The sequence below is a fragment of the Marmota marmota genome, unplaced genomic scaffold (assembly GCF_001458135.2).
Source record: "Marmota marmota marmota unplaced genomic scaffold, marMar, whole genome shotgun sequence".
NCBI lineage: Eukaryota > Metazoa > Chordata > Mammalia > Rodentia > Sciuridae > Marmota > Marmota marmota.
The window spans coordinates 11515163-11534011 of record NW_025999998.1 but is presented as its reverse complement, the minus strand read 5'-3'; the positions used below and the strand labels follow the sequence as shown (position 1 = coordinate 11534011).

At 39.6% G+C, this 18849-nt stretch overlaps 1 protein-coding gene across 1 annotated transcript in view; it reads right to left on the bottom strand.

Moving 5' to 3' along the window:
• Window positions 1-18849, bottom strand: part of Tjp2 (tight junction protein 2) — an 86994-nt gene that overhangs the window by 13848 nt on the left and 54297 nt on the right. Inside the window, exons 6-17 of the mRNA XM_048806779.1 lie at window positions 16567-16670; window positions 14939-15092; window positions 11988-12096; window positions 11759-11889; window positions 10997-11063; window positions 9915-10065; window positions 6232-6340; window positions 4898-5108; window positions 3661-3848; window positions 3126-3221; window positions 2027-2106; window positions 607-817 (exon numbers count right to left, since the gene is read on the bottom strand). Of these exons, the coding sequence (XP_048662736.1) occupies window positions 607-817; window positions 2027-2106; window positions 3126-3221; window positions 3661-3848; window positions 4898-5108; window positions 6232-6340; window positions 9915-10065; window positions 10997-11063; window positions 11759-11889; window positions 11988-12096; window positions 14939-15092; window positions 16567-16670 (1611 nt within the window). The remainder of the gene's footprint in view (window positions 1-606; window positions 818-2026; window positions 2107-3125; window positions 3222-3660; window positions 3849-4897; window positions 5109-6231; window positions 6341-9914; window positions 10066-10996; window positions 11064-11758; window positions 11890-11987; window positions 12097-14938; window positions 15093-16566; window positions 16671-18849) is intronic.

The following is an 18849-nucleotide window of genomic DNA, read 5'->3' as shown; positions in this document are numbered from 1 at the left end:
GTGGCTCAGAGGTAGAGCGCTCACCTAGCATGCGTGAGGCACTGGGTTCGATCCTCAGCACCACATAAAAATAAAAAACAGATATTGTGTCCACCTATAACTAAAAAATAAATACTAAAAAAATACAAACACACATTATCACACTTAAAAAAAGAAAAATAATAAATCCTTAAAATCATCCAATATCCAAATTCTTCAAATTTCTTCTGGGGGACGTTTTTAAATAATTAAGACAAGTTCTTCTCACTTTGTAAGTTATGCATTGATGGTCAGCAGAGAACAATGACACAAAATCTAGAGCTGTGGGTGCTGGGCAGTGAGGTAAGTTTGATAACTAGCCTTGTATTCCCCCATGAAAGTCTGAACCTCTTCAAAATGATCACTGACAACCACATCACGGATCATTTTGATCATCCAAGTAGTCAAAATAAGTTCGTATTATAAATATACGAATGTCATGGCCTAGTATACCTGATATCGTTAACTACTTTTGAAGGAGTCACAAGCACAATTTCAAACTCTACATTCAGATTATTTTCTTACTTCTTTCATTGTTTAAATTCTCTTTCTGACTTTTGAATATAGATGAGTTTAAACTTCACTTACCTGTAAAAAGATGTGCACAAGTTTTCTTGAGCTTATTGGCTTGATCAAATAACTTCCGAGAACTTTTGTTGGATGCTGGACTCAACCTCTGTCTCATGGCTTTGACGCCCTGTCTAGAGTCTGGATTGAAGAATATCACAATTGGGAACCACTGGGTATAATTCAACAGGTCCACCGCTTTAGGAGTCACATCCAGCAGTGCGTGCTTATCCTGTTACAGGTGGGGGAAGTTACATATAAGTGGTTATGTCAAGTAACACAGCATCAGAGAGTTTGTTTTAATAAGTAAAAGCTATTTCAGGTAAAAACTGCAAAATGGAATCAAAAGGCAGAAAATATTTCCTTTCACATTATGTCCATTTTAATATTATCAATTGTTTATAACTTTTAGTAAAAAAAAATTATAGTAGTCCTCCCACCCCTTATTTGGGTTTTACTTTCTGCAGTTTCAATTACCCCAGGTCAAGAGCAAGTAAAAACAAGGGTGAGTATATTATAATAAGGCATTGAGAAAGAGAGAGAGAGAGAGACAGACAGAGACAGAGACAGAGACACTCCACATTCAGGTAACTTTATTACAGTATATTGTTATAATTGTTTGAATTTTTTGTTACATTATTGTCATCAATCCCTTGCTGTATCCCGTTCTTTCTTCTTTTGGTGGTACTGGGGAATGAACTCAGGGGCACTCTACCACTGAGCTACATCCCTGGGCCTTTTTATTTTGAGACAGAGTCTCGATAAATTGCCTGGGCTAGCCTTGAACTTATGATCCTCCTGCCTCAGGTTCGAAAGTAGCTGGGATTACAGGCATGTGCCACCTGACCAAGTCATGTCCTTCCTTCCTTACTTCCTTTCTATCTATCTATCTGTCTGTCTGTCTATTGAATATCAAGGATTGAACCCAGGGGTACTTAACCACATCCCCAGTCCTCTTTATTTTTCACTTTGAGACAGGTTCTCACTAAGTTGCTGAAGCTGGCTTTGAACTAGGATCCTCCTGCCTCAGTCTCCTGAGCCACTGGGATTATAGATGCACCATCACACCCAGCCTGTACCTGATTTATAAATTAAAATTTATTATAGATATGAATGTATAGGAAGAAACAAAGCATATATAAAGTTTGACACTATCCATGGTTTCAGGTGCCCACAAGGGCCCCTCAAAGGCATCTCCCTTGGATAAATGGGGACTACTCTTCACAGGTTATTTGGTATAATGCTGAGAAGTCTGAAGAGACAAATCATTATTGCCACAAAATAATGAATGGTTTCCTCACAGTGAAATAGCTTGCATTTACATTAACTTTTACCATTAATGATTAATAATTATTAAACTAGATTTTTATCCTAAAAGAGATTGTAGCAAACCATGATCCCATTCTTTCTCATAACATGCCATTCCAGTGAATTTTCTCACCTGCTCAATAATTTGCCTCACAGTATTTAACCGAACTACTCCACTGGATTTCTCAGATCCTGCATCTTTAGGTTCTGTTTCTGCAAAAGCAAAGTGGAGCTAATTTTAGAAATAAGTGACAATCAATGTCCCAATCTAGCATCAACAACAATGGGACACACCAGACATTAAGTGTCTCCTCATATGATGCAGCGGGAAGGATCCTAATACTTGTTTATCAGAAAGATAACCATGGGGAAATGGTTAGGCCAATCTGATAGGGAATGCTCTATGAGACAATTGGTTTGGACTCTTCAAACTGTCAATGTTCCAAGTAAGGTTAAAAAAAAAAAAAGAAAGAAAAAAACCACAAAAAAAATTAAAATTAAAATCAAATGTAATGCATGATCCTTGGAAGTGGGACATAACTGGGACAACTGAGGAAATATGAAAAATTGACTATATTAACATACAGGTTGAGTTTTGCTTATCAGAAATGTTTGGAACCAGAAGGGCTTGGGATTTTAAATATTTGCATATATATACATAATAAAAATATATAGGAAATAGAATACAGGTCTAAAACCAAAATTCATTTGTTTCATCTTTTACACATAAACTGAAGGTAATTTTGTGCAGTATTTTTAGTAATTTGTCACAGGAGGTCAGATGTGAGATCTTCAACTTGTGACATCATGTTCGTGCTCAATAAGCTGCAGATTTTGGAGCATTTGGGATCTTAGACTTTCAGACTAGGGATTCTCAACCTGAATATCACTGTATCAGTGTTCAATTTCTTGGCCACTGAGATGGAAATGGTATTGTGACTGCATAAAAGAATGTGCCTGTTCTTAGGAGATTCATGCATATAATTTAGAAATAAAGTGTTATAATGTTCTAAACTTCTAAATGGTTCAGAAGGATAAGTATGGGAGTGAGTGAGTGTGTGTGTGTGTTTCCATGGACAGGTTATAGAGGAAAGAAAGTGTATGTGGCAAAATGTTTATAACAATCAGTGGTCAGGTGAAAGATATGAGAATGTTCATTATTCTTTTGATTTTAATGTATGTTAGAAATTTTTCAAAATAAAAATTCTGGAAAACATCACTGATAGACTTACTAGCAGTTTGGAACAAGTCAGGTAACTCGTTGGCCAACTTTTCCATTGCTATGTCTGCTATGGGGCCGAATAAAACCACAGGTCTCTTGAAACCAGCTGAAATGAAACAAGACAGGCCATTAAAATAACACATGTGCCTCACTGTTCAGGTAAGAAGCAAAAGGATTACATAGGCTTTTGAAAATAACCTAATTAAATGAGAGAAATTGAACCCGGTTCTTTTCTAAAGGACGTGACTTCACTATCCCCACCATTTTTAAAGATAAACGTTTCTATGGGTAACATATAAAAACTTTGGACTGGTGGTATTAAAAGTTTTTTTTTTTTGGTCGTGCAAACTTGCCTCCACTGAGGAATCTGAACAGTAATATTTTGGAAGTCAGGCTCCATGTTAGTGTATGATTCCAACTGTACACCCTGCCTTTGGTGTAAGTGATGTAGGTAAGTTAGGACTTCACCACTGCAGCCTGGAAGTGAAGGAGAACAAGCACAGAGCCCAGGTGGATCACTTCTTGGCCCCACGGGGCCTCCTCACCTTCTCGCAGCAAGACCCTCTCATAAGCTGGGAACTTGGTGCTAACAGACACAGCAGCTGTTAAGTCTTCCCGACTCTTCCTTAGGTTCTTCTTCACCCCAGATCTCTGGCCACGCATTCTCCAAAAATCTGCCCTGTCCCCAGCATTGTCTCTCTGGGCATTCTGGACACTGGCCATCTGTTCAGCTCTGAGAGAAGAAAGCATGGGAAATGAATCTCTAGAGCCAGGACATGTGGCACATGTGCACGTCATGAACCAGATCTAGTCAGTTTTGCTTAATAACTTGGATTAGAGAAGATTCAGCTTGACAATGAAGATGTTTCTAAGGGGGAGGACAGGACATGGGGACCTTCATTTCCCCGCAGAGGCCAAAAAAAGGCAGGGTTCTCAATGAAACCCACCAGAAGGAGCTCAGTGATTAAAAACACTAAATTTGGCTCACCTGGTATGTAAGTAAATACAACTGGAACTCCTACTAAAATACAGGTATCTTTCCTAGATCCCTGAACCAACTAACAGGCATTCGCTGGGGTACATAGCCTCTCCCAAGGAAGGAGACCAGAGACAGTACAACCACTCAGTCCCTCCTGCGTATGTTGTGCAAGGCGGTGGACATTCTTTGGGAAACTGTTAAACCCAGTCAAGCCCAACAACCAAGCAAGTGATGCAAGACACTCATTGCAAACAGGCTGGTGGCTATTTCCAGTTCCAGGCCACATTCTCAAAACAAGTAGATGATGTCAAGTAGATGAGGTCATGTGGGAGAGGTCATTTGAGGGGTTTATAGTTTGGACCTGGAAAGTCCCCTACAGGCTCATGTGCTGAAGGGTTGGTCACAAGCTGGTGGCACTACTGGGAAGTGGGGAAAACTTTAGGAAGTGGGGCCTAGTTAGAGAAAGTAGGTCATTGGGGCACGTTCTTAAAGGGTCGTATCTTGTCCCTAATCCCATCCTTTCTCCCAACTGCCAAGAGGTGGACAGCTTTACTCCACCACGTGCTCCCCTCCATGATGTTCTGTCTCACTTCAAGGCCATTGTGATGGGGTCAATTGAATGACTGAAACTTCTGAAATCATGAGCCAAAATAAATCTTTCCTCCTTGAAGTTGTTTTTCTCGGGCATTTTTGTCACAGTGACAGAAAGCTGACTAACACAGGAAGGGAGGGATTCTATGGGCTTGTGGGGGGTGGGATGGGGGGCATTAAAGGGGTGTGTGGAAATGTGCAATGTGAGGTACCTGCTTCTGTTGGGGATCAAGCCTTTTTCCAATTCATTCCCGATCCTCACGGCCAGCCAGTGACCCAGCTTGCCGTCATACAGGGTATCTACCACTCGAAAGACCTCCCCTCTGGTAAAGGCCAGGCTCTGTGGAGTTTCCTTCTCACATTCAAAGTGGCTTCTTATAAAAAATGAATCCCCTCTGCCACAAGCCAGGATGTCTCTATAGACTGAAAGGCAAAAGCATGGTTTACTGCATTTGTTTTAAAGATCTTTCCTGAGTTCTGGTTTTTCCCATCTCTGATTACCCACGTCACCTTCCCTGCATCCCTGCATCCAGTGAACCCAGTGCATGGGCCTACAGAAATCACAGCTCTAACAGGAAGAAGGATGTATAACCAACTACATGAGCTGCTGAGATGGTTAATGTTATGTCTCAAATAACCTGGGCTATGGATGCCCAGATATTTGGTCAAAACATTATTCCAAATGTTTCTAGAGGGTGTTTCTACATGTTTCTAGAGGGAAGGTATTTTGGGATGAGAGTAATTATTTAAATGGATAGACTGAATAAAGCATATTGTCCTCACTAATGTGGGTGGGCCTTATCCAATCAGCTAAAGCCCTGAATAGGGCAAAAAATGAGACCCACCCTCAAGTTAAGAGGGCACTGCTCTTCTCTCTTGGTGGCCTTCAAACTGAGAACTCAGCTCTCCCCTGCCTCTGTAATGAAACCATACTGTCCTGGTTAGACCTTCCAGCTGGCTCTGCTGGGTCTCTATCTTTAATTCACCCTGCAGATCTTGGGATATGCCAGCCTCCATGATCCTATGAGCCAATTTCTTATAATAAATGCTACTGGTTCCAATGTCTCCCATGAGTTGTTTCTCTAGAAAACCCTGACTAATACAGTTGTCAATCAACCCTCTGAAATGGGCAGGGAAGAGACTATGGTGGCCCCCCACTTCACAGATGACAACCAGGCCCAAGAAGACAAAGCAACTTGTCACATTGGTCAAGGTGGGAGCCAACAGCTGGTATGGCTCTGGTTACCTGTTATATGGAAAATCAGTAATAACTCCAGGCAAAACTTAATGGCCTATCACTGTTCAGAAAAGAAGTTTAATTCCAAACTGACATACCAATGAAATTATTTCAGTAGATGGGGAGGAAACATTTTTGTACAAAGTTAAGCAGCACTCAAATTTTCTCCATATATACCTGTGACTCTGGGATCAGGCGTCAAGATCCATTTCAATTTTTTAACTCCTGTATTTTCCTATTCTGGCTCCAAGACACATCTTTCATCCTTCCCACCTCCCCCAAGTAAACTAAATGACCAAACATGCTCACCATCAGCTCGGCTCTGAGCTAAAATGACCACCATTTCACCTTTGGGGATTTCTAACAGGTAGAGTACAGCATCTTCCCGGACCAGCCCTCTGAAGTCCTGCGAGTTCACCTGACAGAAAGGAAAAACAGGAGGAGAGAGATTTCATAGTTAGGCGTCAAGTGACCTAATCTGTCTGTTTTCGTCAGTCTTCCAAAGCAAAACAAGGACGTACCAAGGTCCTTAGTGTCTCTCTACTCATACCCTCCCTAGCACTTCCCCATGGGCCTGAGCTGCATGGGCACCACTAACTTTCTTGACTCCCCAAATTGCCAATCCAATTAGAAATAAACCACTAGACCATGGATTTGTCACTGGATCAGCCAGGACCATCTTTTGGCTATGTCTGCCTCCTCCTCTCCTGTAGTTTCCCATAGAGTTGGCCAGGAAGGTAATGTGTAATAGGGAGCAGTGGGGTCTGTGGTAAAGGAGCTTGGTGATCCATGTTTAAATCAATTCAAATAAAATCCACAAGTAAGGATTCTGATCAAATCCATCCTTCTCCTATAGATCCTATCCCTGAAAGACATCTAACCTGTGTTTATGAAATCAAAGGGCGTTTATGAATTGAAGAGCATCAGCCTTATGAAAGACCATTAGTCTAATACATGGCCTTATATAACATAAGCTTCTGGCTCACACCTATTTCTGGCAAAGAGCCCCTATTTATTCCACAGTGATTGAATAGGGATCACTATAAATGGCGTTTGCAAAATAAATTAGAGAGAAAATAAAACTGAAAAGTAATAACAAGAAAAAATATTTTGAAACCAGAATTCTGTATCCTTAAAATTATCTTGAAGTGTTGGATGTTTTAATAATATTTTATAGAAATGAAAAGATACAGAATACAGAATTCCTATGAAATATTTTCTTCAGTTATTGAGAGCTACAAAATCCTTTCAATCATAAAAGAAATGCTTTATTACTGGGGAAAAAACTATCATTGATTTAGGGCCTTAATTAAGGCCAAATGTGTGATTAAGTGAAAGTAGACATTAGACTGAAACTAATCTGGTGCTTTAAAAAGAAAAAAAATAAATAAAAATGTGATTTGCTAGAGCAAGCAAGCTAACTTTTCCTTTTTTAACAATATTTATTATTTAAAATACTGTCATTCCCACCTCTCTGTCCCCAAATAGGGATCACTGAACTTTGGTGCTAATCTTTCCTCATGTGGTTTCTGTATTTCTGTACGGCTACATATATGATTTTATATGAGCTGTAGATGCTTATATTTATTTACTTAAATAAACCAGGGCCACAGGGTCAGGGGGAGGATATCAGAAGTCCCTCTGCCCATCTCTATGGCCACATGAGGCTAAACATCAATCAGGTAAAAAACCCACAAAGGTCAAAATGAAATCATGTGAGATGGATTCATTGGTTTAAAACCAAACAAAATTTTTCCCCTCACTTCCATCCCATAAAGGTTTCTGAAAGATAAATGACAACTATACCAGATAAATAATAAGCAATGAGATGGGTCAAGCCAAGCAGGAAAAAATAAACATATTTCTGTTTTGGGTAAGACATTACACAGTAGCATAGCCCACTCTTGCTTTCATTTCACACATCAATCTGTCACCTTTACAAAACAGAACAGAGCCACACTTAAAAACCCTCCAACTGAAAAATGCCATTAGTCTATGGACACAGTTCACCTCCCAGATTCAGTTTGGGCATGAAAGGCAGCACGGAAACAAATGAAAGTAAAAAGAGCCAGGGCAGCACTTTTGCGCTTTGAGGGTTAGACCACACCGTCCTTTCTGATAAATATCCTCTTTCATGAGCTATTTAGTAGTCCACAGGGTCCAGTCCGGTTTGCTGTGAGCCTAAAGGATCCTGTATCAGCTATAGCTCACCATTGTGCAGCAGCTTCTCCGCCCTGATAGGCAAACACAATCTTTTTCACCCTTTTGCAGAGCTCAGGGCTCCTTTTGTAGTCCATAGAAAATTTATTCCCACCCTTGAAAGAGGACCACCTCACCACCTGACCTCCCCATACAAGATTACTGCAAAAGAAGCCAGTTCCCACAGTTTCTTCCTTGTCACCAGGGTGAGATCAGAAAACAAACATTTCTTAAACATAAATGCTGAGTAATATGATTTTTTACCCATTAAGTGACGCTCCCTGTCTTTAATAATGACAAACAGGGAGGTGGGACGATCAAATCCCTATATGAGCTCACTAGAAAATTTAGAAAACACTGCTTCCCCCCCACCACCAACTCCCCAACACAAAGAGGACAGATTTATTTTATCCTTGAACTTTAAAGAGCAAAAGCTCCAGATCTCCAGCAGACACCCGATGGCTTCACAGCAGTTAGGAATTATGCTTCTTCTTTATTAGCATATTTACTGAGCGTAAAGTGGTATGCGCTGGCACCTGGACAGGATTTTTATCAGCAGCATTTGGTGGCGCATGTTTCCTAGGATCATGTGCTACAGCTACACTCAAGTAGCGAGTTCACTCAAGTCGCAAGTCTTCTAGGAGCCCAACTGGAGCCAAGGAGGGTCTAGAGTTTCACTGGAAAGCTTTAGCAAAGCTCATGATCAAGGTCTGCCCTTCCCCTACTCCAGAAATGAAATCTGAACTACTGCCATGGAGCCAAGTGCTGAGAAGGAAGCAGCCATCTGCTTTTGTACTTTGCTGTTTTCTCTAGGGTTCTGTGAATTTCTCTCTCCTCTCCTTTGAGCCTAGAAGCACTTATCAGACCCTCAGTAAATGACATATGGGCTTTCCACTAAAATTAACAAGGAAAAAGCAAACAAACAAACAAAAAACAAAAATGGAAAGAAATTCCAAAATTTCAATGAAGACAGTTCTCTAGCATGCTATATGTCTATAGCAACGGCATACTTGGCATTAAATATCAAAATTGAGTTATTTTTTAATTGTTTAACACCAACAGATTATACAAACATACAGCAATTTTAATAAAACTACCAATATGTTGGGCTAGGGATGTAGCTCAGGGGTAGAGTGCTTGAGAAGCAGGCCCAAGGCTCTGGGTTTAATCCCTAGTACTGCAAAAAGAATAAAGAGAAACAGAAAAGAATTCTACCGATATGTTATGAACCAGGAATTCTTTTCCTGGATGGTTTTAAAAGTGAACAACATACTGAGTGGCAGCTGTGTGTCATCTGCCAGGAACTGTGCTCTGGGCCTTAGAAGTACTCTCTTTTAATCTTGCCAGGGTTCCTGAGAGGTAGGTATTCTCATCTCCACTCAAGAGACCTGGAAACCACATCTCAGGGTGAGCCAGGGTCACAGAATTACTGAGAGGCTGGAGCAGGGCTCAGATAACAGGGTCTGATGTTAATAGTCATGCCTATTCAATTAGGTCACAAGACCCATTGAAATTTCTTTCTTGCAGGTTCTTAATTAGACTCTTGACTTTTTTCATTAATCAAACTACTAAATTCATAGTGTCTTAAACATTATAAATTCTTGTAGACCAAGGGATGAGTTTTGGATTCTAGAGCAGATGAGACAGGGCCTATGTGAGACAAGGCCTCAGGGCTGAACATCAACACACTTGTCACTGACTGTTTTCACAAGATGACCACCTCCTTGTGAAAGAACACCCAGAAAAGCCCACTCAGCAAGAGACTTACGGAAACAGGGCTGCGCTTCCCTCACCTTCAGAATCTGGTCTCCCTCCTGAAGGCCTTCCTGCTCTGCAGATGTGCCCTCTTGAATGCCAGCAACAAATATCCCAACGTCGTTGCCACCAGCCAACCGGAGGCCCACGCTGTCTCCCTTCTTGAACTTCACCATTTTGGTGTTAGGGCTGCAATAAGTTTGGTTCCAGAAAAAAAAGAGATGAGAGATCATTTTTCAAAGGGGAGGGGAGAGGGCACACTAGCAGATGAGAGATTTAATTTTGTCTATCTACAGAGCAATTTATAGGTGACATTCATCTCATTTTTCTCATCTAGTCTATGATTTTATCCTCCTTGGGACAGTTAGGTGAATACCAGCAGGCTCACATTACTGAAGAAGGTGAAATATAAAATGTTTGCATCAGCTTATTTAAGATGAGAAAGCAAACAAAGGGGAGAATTAGGGCCAAAATTAAGCTACCCAACACTCAGTTTAGGATTCTTTTAAAAGAAAACCTGCAGGTATCCTCAGCTTTTGTCAAATGAAGACATAGAAGCTGGTCCATGGAAGGTGGTCCTAATACAGCTGCTGCTCCTGACACCATTGAATCAGAGGCTCATTATCAAGTGCAGAGCCCTGGTTACCTCTGTTCCCTTCCCCACAATGGGATCATCATGTCACTGCAGCCACTACTGAGGCACCACAGTTTAACAATGCTTCACCTGTTTGGGGCTATGCCTCTGCCAAAAGCAAATATTCAAAATAATATTCTGGAGAAGTAGGCAGGCAAGCAGGGAACATCATCATCACCAAGTTCACCTAGTTCCACAAGTTGCTTTTCAAAAAACTGATTCCACTCTCATAAATATCAGCAGTACAGGTTGGTTAAAGGTAGCTGGTAAAGAAACCTATTCTTCTGGATTTCAGTTAAGCAGATTAGCAGTGTGGAAAAGAAAACAGGAGAAAAAAAGAAAGAGAAAGAGGAGCTGGGGTTGTAGCTCAGCTGTGGAGCACTTGCCTACCATTTGTGAGGTACTGGGTTTGATCCCCAGCACCACACAAAAATAAATAAAATAAAGGTATGGTGTCCATCCACAAAGGGGGGGACGGATGTATACCCATATATTGCTTCATCTTCAGGACTAGGACGAAGAAAAGTTCTTGGAGCTGGTTTGGGTTGAGGAACTGTGGAATACAAAACATCCATTGTTACTGATGTGATGAGCAAGAGACAGTTTCTAAAGTTCAACTGTGCAAACATAACAAATATTCAAATATTATTTCAAAGTTACCATAAATGGTATTTTTGCCGCTTAAGCTTTTATAGGTACCCACATCTAGAATGGTGGGACATAATGGGTTATGGTAAAACTTAATTTTGATGCATTAGCAGGTCCTAATACTTTCTCAAAATTGTAAGAAGAGAAACAAACCACCAAAATGCAATGTGCACATGTACAAGATGACAATATTTTCTAGAACTAAAAGATCATATAATGAGACTACATATTTCCCAGGTATAAATATTTATGCACACAAAACAGGATGATAACTGCAGGGTGGCAGAGTTAGGGTGATGAGTTTGGGATCATGGATGAAAGTAAGAGGACTATCACCCATCAAATATGTCAAATATGATCAATTTTGATGGCATAAAAAGAGGATGGACTCAACCATTTTAAGAATGAGGTTTTTTTTTTTTTATAATTTCTCTCTCCCTTTCAAACCACTCTCTGAATCTCATGATTCTAAACTCAAGTGTTGACAATGAATGCCTCAAGTTGGGGGTCTAGCTCAGTGGTGCAGGATGCACTTTGCATGTACAATATCCTGGATTCAAACCACAGTCTCCCCCAAAATGAGTGGTCTTAAAGCCTCACCCGGTTCCTCTTGGTATCTGGGTTCCTTGTTGGTTTCTGTGACAACTGCAGCTGCAATGTCCCCAAAGGACTTGAATGGAGTGGGTGTGGTGCCCATTTTGGACAATCTGTTGGGCATGTCTTCCCTTGAACTAAAGCATAGGTTATGTTAACATCTCAGAGGTAACAGATTCACAAACATGCATGTGTGTAGCTCCCCAGTGTGCAAGGGAAATACATGTCATCTCACCTTGGCCTTTCCTTCAGCTTCTCATTGGAGGAATGATAATCATAATCAGAATACTGCTGGCGTCTCTCTTCTGGAGAAAATGATCGGTTTGACTCTATTTCTGAGACGTCTGTTTCAAAAAAAAAAAAAGACTTTTATAGTAAAATATTTAAGATATGTATCCGAAATTATGCTATTTCCTCAGTAGGAGATATGGGAAATGTAAGAGACGCAGGAAAAAAAAGAAGTTAACCTTAAGGGAAGGGCATTAAAAATTAATATAGAGGAAGTCAGATTCAGAACTGTACATTTCTCTTTCATCCCACATTCCTTTATAACTGCTTCTGAAGGATGAAAATTCAGTTATAGTCAATTCTCAACATCTGCAGGACAACAGTTTCAGGCTCACTACAACCAAAATCTGCAGATGCTTAAGTCCTTTATATAAAATGGCATAGTATTTGCAAGTAACCTACACACATCTTCCTGTATACTCTAAAGATACATCTAAAGATGACTTATAATGCCTGATACAATATAAACGCTAGGTAAATAGCAAAATAACAAGAAAAAGAGGTATTAAGCAATGAGTACTGAGAGATTGAGTATGTGAAATGGCAAGAGGCTTTGGCAGAGTGCGCCCAAATATTACTACATTTATGTGGATTCAGCACAGTGCTCAGTATGAGACAATTCAAGTTTTGTTTCTTGGAACCTGATGGAATTGTTTTTTCCACATATATTCAATCTGTGGTTGACTGAATCTGAGGATACAGAACCAAGGACCTGGAAGTCCATCTGTACTGTATTACATATTTGCTCATTCCCACCAAATAGATGAGTGCTTCTCAAACCTTAATGTGTATTCAGATCACCTAGGGATCTTCCTGAGGCACAGTTGTTCTGGGGTAGGGCTTGAGATTCTGCAGTTTTATCAATCTCCCAGATGACACTAATGCTGCTGAGGTGCTGGGGACCACACTCTGAGTAGCATGGAAATAACCTGCAAACTCCTAGGATACTGGGGTTAATCCTCACAATCCTTTTGCTTTCCTGAACTGCACTCTTGGCAGTGACCACAGGACCAGACTTTTGATATGCTGGAGACCAAATTAAGTTTTAAGTTTTAAATTATTTTTTACAATATATTTTTAGTTGTCGATGGACCTTTATTTTATTCATTTATTTCTATGTGGTGCTGAGAATTAAATTTAGTGCCTCACATGTGCTAGGCAAGTGCTCTACCACTGAGCCACAACTCCAGTCCCAAATTTTTATGTTTTAAAAAGAAATTCTTTTTTTAATTTTTATTATTAGTTGTTCAAAACATTACATAGCTCTTGACATATCATATTTCATATATTTGATTCAAGTGGATTATGAACTCCCATTTTTACCTCGTATACAGATTGCAGAATCACATGGGTTACACATCCACGTTTTTACATATTGCCATACTAGTGTCTTTTGTATTCTGCTGCCTTTCCTATCCCCTTCCTATCCCCTCTCCCCTCCCCTCCCCTCGCATCTTCTCTCTCTACCCCATCTACTGTAATTCATTTCTCTCCCTTGTTTTTTTTTCCCTTTCCTCTCACAACCTCTTATATGTAATTTTGTATAACCCTGAGGGTCTCCTTCCATTTCCATGCAATTTCCCTTCTCTCTCCCTTTCCCTCCCACCTCTCATCCCTGTTTAATGTTAATCTTCTTCTCACGCTCTTCCTCCCCGCTCTGTTCTTAGTTGCTCTCCTTATATCAAAGAAGACATTTGGCATTTGTTTTTTAGGGATTGGCTGGCTTCACTTAGCATAATCTGCTCTAATGCCATCCATTTCCCTGCAAATGCCATGATTTTGTCATTTTTTAGTGCAGAGAACTACTCCATTGTGTATAAATGCCACATTTTTTTTTTATCCATTCATCTATTAAAGGGCATCTAGGTTGGTTCCACAGTCTAGCTATTGTGAATTGTGCTGCTATGAACATCGATGTAGCAGTATCCCTATAGTACGCTCTTTTAAGGTCTTTAGGGAACAGTCTGAGAAGGGGAACAGCTGGGTCAAATGGTGGTTCCATTCCCAGCTTTCCAAGAAATCTCCATACTGCTTTCCATATGGGCCGCACCAATTTGCAGTCCCACCAGCAATGCACAAGTGTACCCTTTTCCCCACATCCTTGCCAGCACTTGTTTTTGTTTGACTTCATAATGGCTGCCAATCTTACTGGAGTGAGATGGTACCTTAGGGTGGTTTTGATTTGCATTTCTCTGACTGCTAGAGATGGTGAGCATTTTTTCATGTATTTGTTGATTGATTGTATGTCCTCCTCTGAGAAGTGTCTGTTCAGGTCCTTGGCCCATTTGTTGATTGGGTTATTTGAAATTCTTTTTTAAAAACCAAAAGCTTGTTTGAAATCTTAGAAACTTTCTGTTAGTTATACTCCAGATTGCCTTCTCTATTGGAAATACTAACAGCCACTTTTAAAGAAACACACAAGCAAATGCAGGAAAAGAGCAATGAGCAAATTGATTCATTATATAGGTTAGTTCTCCGAACTGCTCAGACATGTATTTCTTTTCTTGAATCAGGGTGTATGTTGCCCAGGCTCCTGGGCTCAAGTGATCCTCCCACCTCACACTCCAAGGTGACTAGGACTACAGGTGCATGCCACCTTCCCCTAGCTTGTATACATTTTTTTTTTTTTCAACTAACAGGTTTTGATTTCAGTGGCTTAATTAAGAGTCCTCTGGGAGTTTACAAGTGCACCAGAATTTCATACTGGAAACCTAATTTCAGTAGACACTTAATAAACAAATAACAATTGAACACTTAACTTTTGAAATTAAAGTTTAAAAGAGAACACTTCACTGGAAATTCAACTTCTGACTGGCTAGCTTTGCTAACCGGATGAGAATGCAAGGCCAATGGTCCTACTGACTTCTGGCTAAGCTCCCCACCATCCTCTTTCCTTACCTTCTATTTCAGAGTCACTGTCATTTAGCGAGGGGATGTTGATGAGGGTCTGCTTGCTATCTCTCAACACAACGAGCTGGAGTTTTCCTCTGGACTTCTCTATCAATTTTCGTGCATCCATTAAAGACATGTTCTCAGTGACAGTTCCATTGATCTGTATTTATGAAAAATAATAATGCTATATACAATAGAATTTTCACAGCTAAGCATGCAATTTATATGTTTTCCTTCTACAATCATAAGGGCTTTGTTCAGATACTCAAACAGACTTGGACTTAGGATCACTGAATAAAAAAACAATCTTTTTTTTTTTAACCTTAGGCAATGAATATTTTTGTTTATTATGTTGCAGGTATATTATGCATAAAAAAGTCAATCTGCATGTCCTGTGTAGAGAATCCATAATTCTTACTCTCCAGAATTTCACATTCCATCACAGACATAGCAAACTTAAAAACCAAAACTGTTAATAAGAAAAATGGAAATTAATCCTTTAAGAAAATAACACTTAAAAAAATTAGTGCACTAGTTATACATAATAATGGGTTTGGGGTTGGGGTTATGACTCAGCGGTAGAGCGCTCGTGTCGCATGTACAAGGCCTGGGTTCGATCGTTAGCACCACATAAAAATAAATAAATAAAATAAAGTTATTTAAAAAATGGGGTTCATGCTGACATATTCATAAATGCACATAACATAATTTTCTCCATTTCAATACCAGTACTATTTCCTTCCCTTCCCTCCTCCCTTCCCCGAGCCCCTTCCCCTATTCTACTGGTCTTCAACAATGCATTCCAATTTTATATATAACTATAATGCATTGAGTAAAAATAAATAAACAATAATTATCTTTTAAATTAAACGTAATCCTGAATACCTGGCTCCCAAATGCAACCATGTAAAAGCTGCAGTATACTCTGCTAATTTATTTAACTTGCAAGCTTAAGACAATTGTTTGGTTTACTACTGGAACATGTTTCCTCACTGGAGAGGTTTACGATAACTATTAAATTTAACCAGCATTCATATACTACCGCTCTCCCTTTCATCTTTCCTTATTTTAAGGAGTAAAAACCTCAACTTTAAGTCAACAGGAAAAGAGACAGTATTTTTTGAGGTTTCTTTTAAAAAGTGACACTAAAGGGGCTGGGGCTGTAGCTTAGTGGCAGAGCGCTTGCCTAGCATGGGTGAGGCATGGGTTTGATCCTCAGCACCACATAAAAATAAACAAATAAAATAAAGGCATTCTGTCTATCTACAACTAGGGGGAAATAAGTAAATAAATAAATAAAGTAAGTAAGTAAAGTAAGTAAGTGACATTAAAGTAGTCCAAAAGAGCAATGAGCAAATGGATACATTATATAGGTTAGTTCTCTGGTTTTTCTTCTTTTTCTCCCCCCCCCCCCCCCCAGTGCTGGGGATGGGACTTGGGGCCTGGCATGTGCTCTACCATAGTACTATACCTACAGCCCTGAGTCTGGTTTTTCTGATAAAATCATCTTGCTGTGCTGCTCTTCCTATTGATTCCCAACACAGCCAAGTTTTTCTTTATTGGTATTTGAACATGGAGTTGCATACTAGGAATGCATTTAGGAACACAGCTGTTCTCTGTCCTCATCCACCCACCTTGAGAATTATGTCCCCTTCATGAAGATTGCCATCTTTAGTTGCCAGACCTGTTCTGGTCATCTCCTTGATGAAGATCTGACTCCCCAGCCGCAGACCATACTCTAGAAACAAAAACATAAATACACACATATGTCAGCCTAGCTACTATTTAAAAAATTACAAAAAATTAATATCATGTGGAATGTTCTATTGCTATGGGCCGAGACTCTTATTTTTAAAAAAATCAAGGTCATTTAAAAAAAAAAAAAAGAGGCAGAGGAATTATTCCACATTTAAAAAGAGACATAAAAGCCAAAGGCAGTGCATGAACTCCATAGATCCTTGATCCAGCACAGGGGAGGGGATGGGTCACGATATTTTGGACTAATTCCAAAATGAGCTATATTATAATATATGACGGGCTATTAATATTTATTTCCTTAAGTGTGACAGTGGCATTGTGATATAGGAGAATGTTCTTATTCTTGAGAGATTTCACCTGCTGGAATATTTACTGGTAATGAGTAAAGCTGCTTATAACTTACTTTCAAGGGGGTTCAAAGAAAAAAGGGAGGAAAAGGACTTAGAAAGCAAATGTAGCAAAATGTTAACAATTGGTAGAACTGGGTGAAGGCTATAGGTGTAAGCTCCAAAATTAATACTTTTCAAATAAAATGTTGGAAACAAAAAAGCAACTCAGCAACATCTTAATAAGACCTTCTGCTGACAATGAGGCTGCCCCCACAAAGGAAAAAGGGGAAATACTCCCTTCTGTAACAATGTAGCCGGTACAGGGTCATGCGCTGAAAGTTCAGTGTGTGAAGAAAAGCAGTAAGACAGGCAAGGTAATTCTGAAAGAATTCAACTAAAGCCAGCAGAGCTCTGGGTGTTCATGCACTTGGCATTACTATCAAATGAAAATAACACATTAACTAAGGATGTGTATTTTTAAATATTTTAAATGTTCTTCAAACTATTCTGATTTTCCTTATTAAACCTGTAAAAACATGGCATTTTAAGGATGAATTTTGGTTACTTTAAGAAGCCATCACAATCTAGAAGTCTGAAAACAAATACATTCATTTTTTTAAAAAATTATCACCACTGTTCTGAAAGAAAATCTTATTATAAAACAGTAACTTTCTCTAATTCAGGAAAGTTATGAAGTAAATTTAAAAATTAAGTTTTTGATGGTTTACAGTAAACCTGAATCCCTCACATACACAAGGAGCTGATAAGAATACCAAACAGGAAGGGTGAGGACTCCTCTACCTTCATGGGTGATGACCCTCTACTGGTCAAACAGCATCACAGCCCCGGACACAAGGCTGACAAGTCTGACTGAATAATTTCTTTCTTATATAACAATACCCCCTCTCTCTATCCTCTTAAAAATTGCACTTCTGTTATACCTTTGCAAATAGATTTGTTAATGTATGTGTGGGCATTTCTTAAATGAAGAAATCAGCTGACCAGCTTCTAAGACCTTGATATGCAAGGTGATATGGTGCCCAATGAAATGAGCCTATGAATTGATGGTATTTTTTCCTTAATCAAATGTATGTCTGACCTATTGTTGAACTTCTTATGCACACTATTCTTATGCACACTAGACAGTGAAAGCTAAGTTATTACATAATCTTAGCAAAGGGAGAAAAAAATTCTTTTAAAGTGGAGGGCTGAGGCTGTAGTTCAGTGGGAGAGCACTTTCCTAGCACATGTGAGGCTCTGGGTCCAGTCCCCAGCAAATGCTCCCCCCACAAAACACACACACACACACACACACAGAGAAGTGGAATTGTTTATATAGTGATTTCCTGATTTGGGGAACAAAATGGTCAAGAAAGAGCAAAAACACTGTATGAACACAGAAGCATAACCCCCTTTTTTTCCCCTTGATTTACTAAGACTGGTCATGATGGGGGCAGTCTCTTAGGATAATGTGTTTCTAAATTGTGGGGTTTGAGATCAACTTAGAGGGCTGCAACCAGTATTTTAAAAATTTAATGTAATGGAATTCTCAGGTACACCACACTGAAAATGTAATGTTCCACCAAACTCCTGTTAAAGTTTTTGACATGGAGGTGCTTCTATGATTGTTTACAAGAAATAGTTATTTTCATGGCAGGAGCTAGGGAAAGAGGGAAGAAGGTGGAGGAAGAGCAAAAGGAGAAAGAAAGGAGAAGTTTGAAAAGCAGTGCATTCAGGAACTTAAGATCCTGGGTGCATGCCCCAAAGCATAGGGTCAGACTCTTAAAGAGGTGTCTCTTATCATATTCTCACTCTAAAAACTTCTCTACA